This window comes from Salvelinus fontinalis, chromosome 17, assembly GCF_029448725.1.
Source record: "Salvelinus fontinalis isolate EN_2023a chromosome 17, ASM2944872v1, whole genome shotgun sequence".
In the NCBI taxonomy this organism is placed as follows: Eukaryota; Metazoa; Chordata; class Actinopteri; order Salmoniformes; family Salmonidae; genus Salvelinus; species Salvelinus fontinalis.
In genome coordinates, this window is record NC_074681.1 from 23,214,048 (window position 1) to 23,226,675 (window position 12,628).

Sequence of the window (12,628 nt, forward strand, 5' to 3'; positions counted from 1 at the left end):
GGTGGTCTGTTTGAAACATGTAGGTATTACAGTCTCAGTCAGGGAGAGGTTGAAAATGTCAGTGAAGACACTTGCCAGTTGGTCCGCGCATGCTTTGAGTACACGTCCTGGTAATCCGTCTGGCCCTACGGCCTGTTTAAAGGTCTTGCTCACATCGGCTACTGAGAGCATTATTACGCAGTCGTCCGGAACAGCTGGTGCTCTCATACATGCCTCAGTGTTGCTTGCCTCGAAGCGAGCATAAAAGGCTTTTAGCTCGTCTGGTAGGCTTGCTTCAATGGGCAGCTCGCGGCTGGGTTTCCCTTTGTAGTCCATAATAGTTTACAAGCCCTGCCACATCTGATGAGCGTCAGAGCTGGTGTTTAAGGATTCAATCTTATTCCTGTATTGACGCTTTGCCTGTTTGATGGTTCGTCGGAGGGCATAGCGGGATTTCTTATAAGCGTACGGATTAGTGTCCTGCTCCTTGAAAGCGGCAGCTCTAGCCTTTAGCTCGATGCGGATGTAGCCTGTAATTCATGGCTCCTGGATGGGATATGTACATACGGTCACCATGGAGAGGACGTCGTCAATGCACTTATTGATGAAGCCGATGACTGATACTCCTCGATGCCATTGGATGAATCCCGGAACATATTCCAGTCTGTAATAGCAAAACAGTTCTGTAGAGTAGCATCCATGTCATCTTACCACTTCCGTATTGAGCGAGTCACTGGTACTTCCTGCTTCAGTTTTTGCTTGTAAGCAGGAATCAGGAGGATAAAATTATGGTCAGATTTGCAAAATGGAGGGGGGAGGAGAGCTTGGTATGCATCTTTGTGTATGGAGTAAAGGTGGTCTAGAGTGTTTTTTCCACTGGTTGCACATGTGATATGCTGGTAGAAATGAGGTAATAACGGATTTAAGTTTGCCTGCATTAAAGTCCCCGGCCACTAGCGCCGCTTCTGGATGAGCATTTTCTTGTTTGCTTATGGCCTTATGGCCTGTAAATAGACAGCTATGAATAACATAGATGAGAACTCTCTTGGTAGGTAGTGTGGACTACAGCTTATCATAAGGTACTCTACCTCAGGCGAGCAATACCTCGAGGCTTCTTTAATATTAGACACCGTGCACCAACTGTTATTGACAAAGACACAACCCCACCCTTCGTCTTACCAGACATAGCTTCTCTGTCCTGCCGTTTTATGGAAAATCCCGCCAGCTCTATATTATCCGTGTCGTTGTTCACCCACGACTAGATGAAACATAAGATATTACACTTTTTAATGTCCCGTTGGTAGGATAATATTGATCGTAGATCATTCATTTTATTTTCCAATGATTGCACGTTGGCCAAAAGAATGGATGCAGTGGGGGTTTACTCACTCACCTACGAATTCTCAGAAGGCAGCCCGACCTCCGTTACCCTTTTTCTCCATCTTTTCTTCACGCAAATGACGGGGATTTGGGCCCGTTCCTGAGAAAGCAGTATAAAAAAAAAAAATCTTCTTCCAGTTCGAGGTGAGTAATCGCTGTTCTGATGTCCAGAAGTTATTTTCAGTCATAAGAGATGGTAGCAGCAACATTATGTACAAATTATGTTTTTTAAAAACTAACAAAATAGCACAGTTGGTTAGGAGCACGTAAAACGGCAGCCATTCTGACTCAGGAGCGGTGAGAGATGATGCACAAAAAAAACGGTATCTACCACGAAATCGCGACACTAATAACCACCCTGGTCAAAATAACTATAAAGAACGTCGCCAGTGAAACGACTATTGCTACAATCAACCCATACAAAGTGTCAGGGCACAAGGGTACCAAAGCGTTCAATGATGCTAAAAACATAAACCAATACTCTCTAAAAGATCTGCTAAGAGAAGTACAGATGCGCCCAAAAAATTGAGAAGAAGGAAAAAGATAAGTCGCCATGACTAGGCGTAGAATTTGTGGAGAACAGGTCCGCCGGAATTAACACCATTAGCGAGGATGTAAATAATCCAATAACCCCCAATCTCACTCAAAACCCAATCCAGTGCACGCTTGATCCAGAAACAAGACCACAGGCTTTGACAATAGACTTCGATACAAATGTTGTAACACACAAGGTAAACATCTTTGCAATAGCCAATTCCACTCAAACTCCGATTAGTCGATCTGTTTTCACCATGAACACAAATGACACATCACGTCGTTGCGAACAATCACTCCACTTTGTGGGGAATATAACTACAAAACGCAACTCTGAAAGTCGCTACCTGGAAACCGTCCTGGAGGACTGCTTAACCTCTCTGGGGTAGGTGGGACACAATCGTCCCACCTGGCCAATAGCCAGGGAAAATGCAGAGCGCCATATTCAAATAAAATGATGTAAAAATCTTACTTTCATTAAATCACACATGTAAGATACCAAATTAAAGCTACACTCGTCGTGAATCCAGCCAATATGTCAGATTTCAAAAAGGCTTTTCGGCGAAAGCATAAGATGCTATTATCTGATGATAGCACAACAGTAAACAAAGAGAGTAGCATATTTCAACACTGCAGGCACGACACAAAACGAAGAAATAAAAATATAATTCATGCCTTACCTTTGACGAAATTCTTTTGTTGGCACTCCAATATGTCCCATAAACATCACAAATGGTCCTTTTGTTCGATTAATTCCATCGATATATATCCAAAATGTCAATTTATTTGGCGCGTTTCATCCAGAAAAACACAGCTTCCAACTTGCGCAACGTCACTACAAAATATATCAAAAGTTACATGTAAACTTTACCAAAACATTTCAAACTACTTTTGTAATACAACGGTAGGTATTTTTAAACGTTAATAATCGATCAATTTGAAGACGGGATGATCTGTGTTCAATACAAAAAGAAAACACACTGACGCAACTTTTTTGGTAATGTGCCTCTCTCAAACAATTTTCTTCAAGTGATCCTCCTTTACGATGGCCGTACTTCTTCATTAAACAAAGGAATAACCTCAATTTCCAAAGACTGGTGACATCCAGTGGAAGCGGTAGGAACTGCAAACAAGTCCCTTAGAAATCTGGTGTCCCAATGAAAACTCATTGAAAAGACAGTGACCTCAAAAAAAAAAATCGGAATGGTTTGTCCTCTGGGTGTTTGTATGCGGGGCGCTGTCCTCAGATTATTGCATGGTTTGCTTTCGCCATAAAGCCTTTTTGAAATCTGACACAGCGGCTGGATTAACAAGAAGTTATCTTCTCTAGGGTAGGGGGCAGCATTCGGAATTTTGGATGAAATGCACGCCCAAATTAAACTGCCTGTTTCTCGGGCCCAGAAGATATGACATGCATATAACTGGTTTTGGATAGAAAACACTCTAAAGTTTCCAAAACTGTTAAAATAGTGTCTGTGAGTATAACAGAACTGATTTGACAGGCGAAAACCTGAGAAGAATCCATTCAGGAAGTAGTTTTGTTTTTGTATTTTTCTATTCAATGCCATTACAGTATCCATTGAATTTGGACTCAAATTGCAGTTTCTATGCCTTCCACTAGATGTCAACATTCAGTAGAAATTGTTCCAGTCTTGTATTCTGAAAAATTAGGAAGTAAGAGCAGTCTGAATTACTGGAGCCTAAAGTGTCACGGAGCTTTTTCATGCGCACAACCGAGAGAGTGCCTTTCTTGTTTACATTTTAAATTGACGACGTTATTGTCCGGTTGAAATATTATCGATTATTTAGGCTAAAAACAACCTGAGGTTTGAATGTAAACATCGTTTGACATGTTTCTATGAACTTTACGGATACAATTCGGATTTTTTTGTCCTCCTGTTTTGACTGCGTTTGAGCCTGTGGATTACTGAAGAAAACGCGCGAACAAAACTGAGGTTTTTGGGTATAAAGAGACTTTATCGAACAAAAGGAACATTTATTGAGTAAATGAATGTCTGCTGAGTGCAACCATATGAAGATCATCAAAGGTAAGGGATGAATTTTATCTATTTCTAAATTGTGTACCTGTTCTACCTGGCTGGCTACTGTTTGTAAAGATTTGTCTCGTGGGCTATGTTCTCAAATAATCGTAAGGTATGCTTTCGCCGTAAAGCATTTTTTAAATCTGACAGCGTGGTTTGATTCACAAGAAGTTAATCTTTAAACCTATGTAAAATATGTTTTGTGTTCTGAATTTTTATAATGAGTATTTCTGTATTTGAATTTGGCGCCCAGCAGTTTCACTGGCTGTTGTAGAGGTGGGACGCTAACGTCTCACGTACCCAAGAGAGGTTAAGCTTTATTTTGATGTATAACACATATATTTTCAAGAATGTTAAATATTTGAATTTGGTATATTTGAATTTCGCGCTCTGCAATTTCACCGGATGTTGGCCAGGTGGGACGCTACCGTCCCAGCTAGTCTCCTGGGGTACCAATGCCAGCAACAGTCAATCCAGCCACAGTCAGTAAGAAGGTTAAAGACCTAACAAGTCAAATTGCCCTTGATAACAGGTAGGTAGTAGTCACTCAGATTGCAACATGTGGAAGGGAATCTCCAAAACACTAATCTGATGGTTAACACACATGTCGCTAATAAATAGCAATGCCGTCGGGGGTACGCCAAATAATAATGTGATTCACTTTTTTAAATAATTTTTAAAAACTCACCTGAGTAGCCTCGTTTCACTGCCAAAAATTCAACCATCTAGTGTTCAGCGAAATAACAACACAATGTCAAATTCAGGTATTCTAGTCAAATACTTCACATCCAATCTCATTAACCGTTACTCTCTCGTGGGAATTCTACTAACGGTCCGTATGTAGCCAAAAGTAGCTGCTGCTCATTCCGTTTGCTCAAAAATGGATAAATGGTATAAAAAAGTCAGGCCCGCGTCCATAGAGACACATACCAACTCTACTGGTAGTACTGCTACTACCAGCAGTACTACACCTGCACTAGTTGACGACACAAGTTGTTCTGCTTCCACAAGCACATCCAATGCTAGCAACAGTAATTCTACATTTGTTGTTAGCCCAGCTAGCATTGACACTGACAGTTGTGAATCTGATGCAGCTGAAGAGCTACAGCCCACTTACCCGGGAAAGCAACGAACAACAGACAGGGACGTTGGACCATCGAAGAGGCGCAAATATGATGAGAACTACATTGATTTGGGGTTGACTTATATTGGGAGTAATGCCTTTCCTCAGCCACTGTGTGTTATATGTGCAAAAGTACTTGGGCCCTGTCGTTCCACCCCGCTCCAGCGGCCAGGGTCCGAAACTCCAGTGCAAAGTCCTGCGCGCCTCCTCGTCTCCTGCCTAAGTTGGAACAGCCGTTCACCCGCCGCTCGGCCCTCCGGTGGGTGATCGAACACGGTCCGGAACTGGCGGGTGAACTCAGGGTAGTGTTCCCTTGCGGAGTCTGGACTATTCCACACTGCGTTGGCCCACTCCAGGGCTCTACCCGTCAGACAGGAGACGAAGACACTCACACTCTCCTCTCCAGAGGGAGTCGGGCGAACGGTAGCCAGGTACAGTTCTAACGAGCAAGAATCCCTTACACTAGGCAGCCGTTCCGTCGTACTCCCTGGGGGGGCGCGAGCCGAAGAGCGCTGGGTCCGGATGTCACCGGAGAAGTAGGTTGAACAGGCGGAGGAGGAGCTGGGGACGAGGTAGGGAGACCACTCCTCTCCCATCTGTCCATTCTCTCCATCATCTGGTCCATCGTCGTCCTTATGCGGTGTAGAATGGCCGTGTGATGGAGGACACGCTCTTCCATGGATGGGAGGGGGTGCGCAGCTGCTCCTGCTGACTCCATATAATGGTGCGGGCTTCTGTCACGTTAACTAGGCACGTTAGCTAGGAGTGGTGGGTGTGGAGTCAAGCGCAGAGAGCAACGTTCCAAATGAGAATGTATATTCCAAATATGGGTCAAGCCAAAAACCACAGGCACAAATGACCACAAAGACAGGAATGAAAACAAACCGTATAGGAATAAAACAGGAACATCCACTGACAGAAAAATAAACAAGCCCGCACAAAAGCAGACGGGCCCTGAAGGCTTAAATAGCCCTGAATTAACGACAGACAAGAAACAGGTGAAAACAATCAAGACAAAACCAACAGAAAAGGGAAAAGGAATCGGTTGCAGCTAGTAGACTGGTGACGACGACCACCGAGCGTCGCCCGAACAGGGAGAGGAGCCACCTTCGGTGGAAGTCGTGACAGTGATACCATTAATAAGAAGGGGCTAGAGGCGTCGTATATGGTGAGCTACCGAGTGGCTAGGACAGGCAAGCCCCATACTATTGTGGAGAACTTAATTATTCCTGCTTCCGCGGATATGGCTGGAACAATGCTGGGGAAAAGGCCAAAAAAACTATACAGACAGTGCCTTCATCCAACAACACTGTTTCATGACGCATCAGTGACATGGCAGGAGATGTTTCGAAACAATTACTGAAAATGTGAAAATGCTGCCCTCTATCATAAAGAAGTTAATGTGTGAAAGTGACATATTTATAAAAATATATTTTTGAATTGCCCGCGCTGCCTTTTCGGCGGAATGTTGTGGAGGGGTTCCGCTAGCGGAACGCCTGCGCTAGAAAGGTTAAATGTAATGTCTTTGGTTAACTTCTACAAAAGGTTAACCTTTTCTCAATAGGGGGTGCTGTTTGCACTTTGTAATAATTTTGTTCCCAAATTAAACTGCCTCGTACTCAATTCTTGCTCGTTCAATATGCATATTATTATTACTATTGGATGGAAAACACTCTCTAGTTTCTAAAACCGTTTGAATTATATCTGTGAGTAAAACAGAACTCGAGTTGGAGCAATTTTCCTATGAGGAAGGGAGAAATCTGAAATCTGCAGACTGTTCTGAGGTCGGTTTATTAATTTGCATGTCTTCTATTGGTTGAGATGCACTGCATACGCCTTCCCCTGGATGTCAGCAAATAGTGAGAATTGGAATGGAGTTGCTAGGCAGATCTGAGGCCTTATAAATGGGCTGGCAACGTGGGGTCCTCTCTTTCCTTCATTCGCCATGATGCAAGACAGACCTCAGGATGGCGTTCTAGAAAGCTCCCGTTATAGCCCTTAGATATATCCGGCTCTGATTTACTCGATATATGTGTTAAAGACATCATAATGTTGTTATTTTAAACCGAGTTATATCAGTTTATATCAGTATATAGCGATTTTCGGGTATTTATTTGTGCTGCGTTCTAGTGAGTTGGGCACGTCTGGCCCACATGGCTAATGTTTACTGCTAATTCCAAAGTTGAAGGCGACAATCTACAACCGAGCAACGATTCTTTTGGAAAAAGGACAACTTGCCCAAGATTCTGATGGGAGCTCATCAAAAAGTAAGAACTATTTATGATGTTAATTCGTTGTTCTGTTGAAAAATGTTAAACTCATATTCCGCCATTAATTTCGGTGCGGTCTCGCTTTAACGCACGCTGTATGTCGTAGTAACGTTAATTTAAAAAATCTAACACAGCGATTGCATTAAGGTGTATGTAAACTTCCAACTTCAACTGTATGTGGTGTGTATACTTTCGGAGTTACAATATTTCCTTTGTAACATTTTTAATGACATCACAAAATAACAAACATGACATTAGTGTTATATAGATCGCTTCTGACTTTTCCCCACATTCTACGTTCAAAATATTGTTCCAGTATTCGCTTTTGATCGTGTTAAGAGTTTCACCGGGAAAAGGTCTGTTGAGACTAAGCACATTGCTTTGGTGAATTTTGAGAGCACAGGCCTGGATCTTCTCCCTTGATTTACAACAGGGCGTGAGTGTCCCGACTAGTTCTATCCTACCCCCTCTATGGGTGAAAGGGGGTCTGATTGAAGTTAGTCATTGCAAACCTGATCTGACCTATTTGGATTCTCGTGGTTAGTCATGAAACTGTTTTAGTCACCATTGGCCTCATGGTGAAATCCCAGAGCGGATTCCTTTCTCTCCGGCAACTGAGTTAGGAAGGACACCTGTATCTTTGTAGTGACTGGGTGTATTGATACACCATCCAAAGTGTAATAACTTTTATTTTTGACCCATCTACCAATAGGTTCTCTTCTTTGCAAAACATTGGAAAATCTTCCTGGTCTTTGTGGTTGAATCTGTGTTTGAAATTCACTGCTGGACTGAGGGACCTTACAGATAATTGTATATGTGGAGTACAGAGATACAGTAGTCATTCAAAAATTAAGTTAAACACTATTATTTCACACAGAGTGAGTCCATGCAACTTATTAAGTGACTTGTGTGGTGGAAATTCTAACCAAGTGAGAGAGACGTTGTGATTTCTTCAAACAATCATACTTTAATATTGATTAATTATTGCAGTAATGGAGCTGGTCAATGACCACCCGTAGTTGACCGTTGAGAGCCCAGTGAGCAGAACTGTGCCACTGCATTTTATAGTTAAGACACATCCTCCTGAATACGTGACAAACAACAGATATCTGGAATGGGTGAAAAGGTTAGGATTTGTATAAAATAAATGAATAATTCACATCAGATAGTATCTGCTGTGAAGACTGTTCCCATTGTATAGAAACCAGGGTTTGGCATTCCAAGACGAGGTTCTTCTCATCAGCTATCCATACCAGAGCCATCTCTTCCCTGCTACCTCATAGTACACAAACACCAACTCATTCTATGGAATGCAGGCTGTAGGTTTTATTACCAAGCTATCATAAATCCCTTGCTACCCCATCTCAGTCTACACAGACACAGATGAGAGTAATGAGAAACCGTATTCGATGCAATAACAGTATTATAACATAATCTTGTAATTTTCTACCATACTTGTTAAGCAAATATTTACTCTAGAACTTATTTAGGTTTGCCATAACAAAGGGATTGAAAACTTATTAACTCAAGACATTTCAGCTTTTCATTTTTTATTAATTTGTCATTTGACGTTATGGGGTATTGTGTGTAGGCCAGTAAAAAAAATCTCTATTTAATCCATTTTAAATCCAGGCTGTAACACAACAAAATGCTGAAAAAGTCAAGGGGCGTGAATACTTTCTGAAGACACTATATGTGTTTATATGGACCATCTTTAATCATGCAAATGTTCGCATGTGTGTGTGTTTGTTTGCGTGTGTGTGTATGTGTGCGTGCGAGCGTGTAAATGTGCATAGTTATATGTGCAAGTAAGCAGGGACAATTTTGAAGGGGGATATTAGAGATGGATGGATTACCGAAAATCTGCTGAGGGACAATCCATCATACACGCTTATTAAACACACAGCTATTTTCCCATGGCATTCTCTCCATCATATCTTCTCTGATAGCATATCAGTCCAGCTCCTCACTGCTGTCTTCTCATCCACATCACAACTCTCTCTCTCTCGCTCTCTCTCGACACTGCACAAACCAAACAAGCCAGTCAGGTTGCCGTGGCTATGTTAATAGGATAATTAATGGCTTATGCATATCCGCTATTCCGTGCCTAGGGCTTGATTACAGCAGAACAGTTTCCTGTGCACCCTTCCAGAAGAACACCTCTCTATTGCAACTGGCTTGTTGACTGATGCTCTGTTTCTTAGCCTTGACCCTGACGCTGGATATGGTTAAAAGCAGCTAACTGTCTAAGTGATGTTTACAAACAGTCTAAAGTCCACACATTGATAGGTTTCTTTTGCTCTAATGTTACAAGGTCACTCATGATTATGGCTGGAATGGAGTAAATGGAATGGCATAAAACACATATAAACCATATGTTTGATGTATTTGATACCATTCCGCTGATTCCACTCCAGCCATTACCATGAGCCTGTCCTCCCCAATTAAGGTGCCACCAACCTCTTGTGGTGTGTATGGATCCAAGTCTGGGTCCGGTTGGGGGGTTCTGCCCATGCCAAGCTCCTCTCCCCAGCTCTGTGAGGATATACACTTATCTCTGGCTCCTTGCTGACTCCCATCTGCCTCTCCCCTCCCCTCCAGGATTACGACTTGAGCCAGCTCCAGCAGCCCGACACGATAGAGCCTGATGCCATCAAACCCGTGGGGATACGGCGTATGGACGAGAGGCCGCTGCACCCTGAGCCCCAGTACCCTATAAGGTCAGCAGCCCCACACCCAGGGGACATCGGAGACTTCATCAATGAGGTAAAAAAACAACATCTAGAGTAATGCAACAGAGAGAGGAAATTGCCTCCCTCTCAAAGTCCATTGTCAATGGCAAGATCAGGAGGATTTAAAGAATGATTTCATTCAATTGTCACTATAGTGAAATGAAGCGAATGCTTCGAAATAAAGGAAAACAGAGGTAGATGGTGCAGGCTTCACTTTTGAATTTCGTTGAGGTTAAATTAGCAAGCTCTTTCCCTGTACTCATGGAAGTATTGATTGAAACAAAAGCAGACACATGCCTTAATTTTGCTGGACCAGCAGCTAATGGGGATCCATAATAAATACAAATACAAACATGAAAGGTTAATGAATTTCATGAATAAACTTTCCCTTTTGAATTTAAAATTACATAAATATAGCTAGGTTACGATCTAATTGGCAATAGATTTTCATGTAAATATTCTAAAATTCGTATAAAAACAACTTGCATTCTCTCATCAGAGATGTGTTTCCATCAAATTGACTTGTTGCAGATAAATGGCTGTCCGTGATGACGTAGTGCACATAAAAATACATTTTCTGGTCAAATTCCCATGTACCGAATAAAAAATACAAGTGAAATGGGTTGCCATTGCACTTTAACTCTGCTGATGGTTTTCTCACAAAAAATGTTGCATTATATAGTGTGCCCACTCTGGTATTGGCACGTGCGCTATAGCCAACAGCGCAGATAGAGTGCAGATAGAGTCCATGTATAGCCTACATTATGAGATATTTGTATTTGTCAAACTTCAGCCAAGCATCGATTATCATGTCACCTTAAAAAAAAATTGGAAAGGAGCATCAAGCTCATCACGTTGCACTTTCACCACCCTGTGAAGTTCCTCATAACTTATTTAATCTGTAGCCTGACTTGTTGGTTTTCCAACAAGTCGTAGTGGGAGGACCACATAACATGACCAATATTTGCGCATAAAAAAGTTTCCACCGACATTTCTCGCATGAATTAATTTTACCTACACAAAATGATCCCACCTTGTCTAGCATTGTTTTGTGGACATTTGGAAAGGCCTGTCATTACATTTTTTATCCATCATGTTCTTTACTTGCATAAAAAGGTTGATGGAAACCTCACTTTTTTTTTTCATTGATAAAACTTCACTATTTATGTGTCCAATTTAAATGAGCTAAATCCACACATGTTATTATGAGTATTCAAAGAGTTCACTTGTAGATCATTTTATTTTTCTCTTAGCCGTGTAGCATGGGATGGAGTTAGCTTTAGACATCGCTCTGTATATATCTAGTGTGATGAGAAAGAGAAGCACATTGGCTTTCCATAGAGGCACCCTGTTCTGTTCAACATGGCCTCGCTTGCCTCAGGCCACCATTGAGTCCAGCGGGGGAATTTATAATGAAAAGACAGTCATGTATTCTTCCCCAGCTCCAACAGACAATACTTTCACAGTATTACAAAGTGAGTTCTCTCCTTCTCCCAGTTTTTGGCCTATTCCCATGTTTTTAGATTAGAACTTGCCCTTTCAGCTCAGCGTCCCCTACTCACGCTATATCTCTCCCATTCCCCCTCCTTCGCTCTCTCGCTCTCTCAGAAAAGTCCTGAATACACTTAATGCTCCTGTCAGCTCAATTTATATAGAGTGAGTTTCAGTGTTTTGCCCAGTGAGCAAAAAAAAGTTGCAAAACTGAGCAACTTGTTGGAGCAGAGAAAAGTCTGCTGTTTAATGTATTCTTTCTATACAAGGACAGGAAGATGTTGTGGGCCGGAGCATCCTGACCCAGACATCCACATTACAGGCAGTACATGTCAGCCTGTTTCCCATAACACACACACACAGGCGGTCATGGTAGATTCTATCCACTACACCCTGCTGGCAGCTAGTTTATGCCTTGTTGTCATTGGGGTTGGAATCTGACCTGGCTGCCAAGGGAGAGGGGTTCGAGGGGGGTAAGGGTGGAGTTACGGGTCTGGGCTCAAACTCTGGAGTGTGCACATAACCCCATGCCTACAGAGCCTTTGGCAGTTAATTCAAAAAGGGGGAGTTGAAAGTGAGGTAGGTCTCAAATCCTCCGAAGAATTTAGCCTCTCGGAGTGGCCAACAATAGTCTATTATGTAGCTTTTAGTCTGTTCCCGCTCAGGGAGGTAATGTCTGGGAAATCAGCCTCACCATACACATAACCTTTTGTTGGCAACAGGTGCTGGATGAAAAGTTCACACAGTTTTAGATTTAAGATTTAGATGTTATCGGAGAGGAAAGTTTCTCCATTCAACATTTCAACTGGTGAAATTAACAGGGAAATTTGCTATTGCAAATTTTTTTCACACCTTTATTTAACCAGGTAGGCTAGTTGAGAACAAGTTCTCATTTACAACTGCGACCTGGACAAGATAAAGCAAAGCAGTGCAACACAAACAACCACACAGAGTTACACATGGAATAAACAAACATAAAGTCAATAAAACAATAGAAAAAGTATATTTACAGTGTGTGCAAATGAGGTAGGATAAGGGAGGTAAGGCAATAAATAGGCCATAGTGGTGAAATAATTA

The 12,628-nt window shown here is 42.1% G+C and overlaps 1 protein-coding gene across 1 annotated transcript in view; it reads left to right on the forward strand.

Annotated features, from left to right (window-relative positions):
• LOC129813995 (cadherin-2-like) overlaps positions 1–12,628 on the forward strand; it is a 115,022-nt gene that overhangs the window by 95,745 nt on the left and 6,649 nt on the right. The window contains exon 15 of the mRNA XM_055866694.1: positions 9,930–10,094. Coding sequence (XP_055722669.1) covers positions 9,930–10,094 — 165 coding nt within the window. The remainder of the gene's footprint in view (positions 1–9,929; positions 10,095–12,628) is intronic.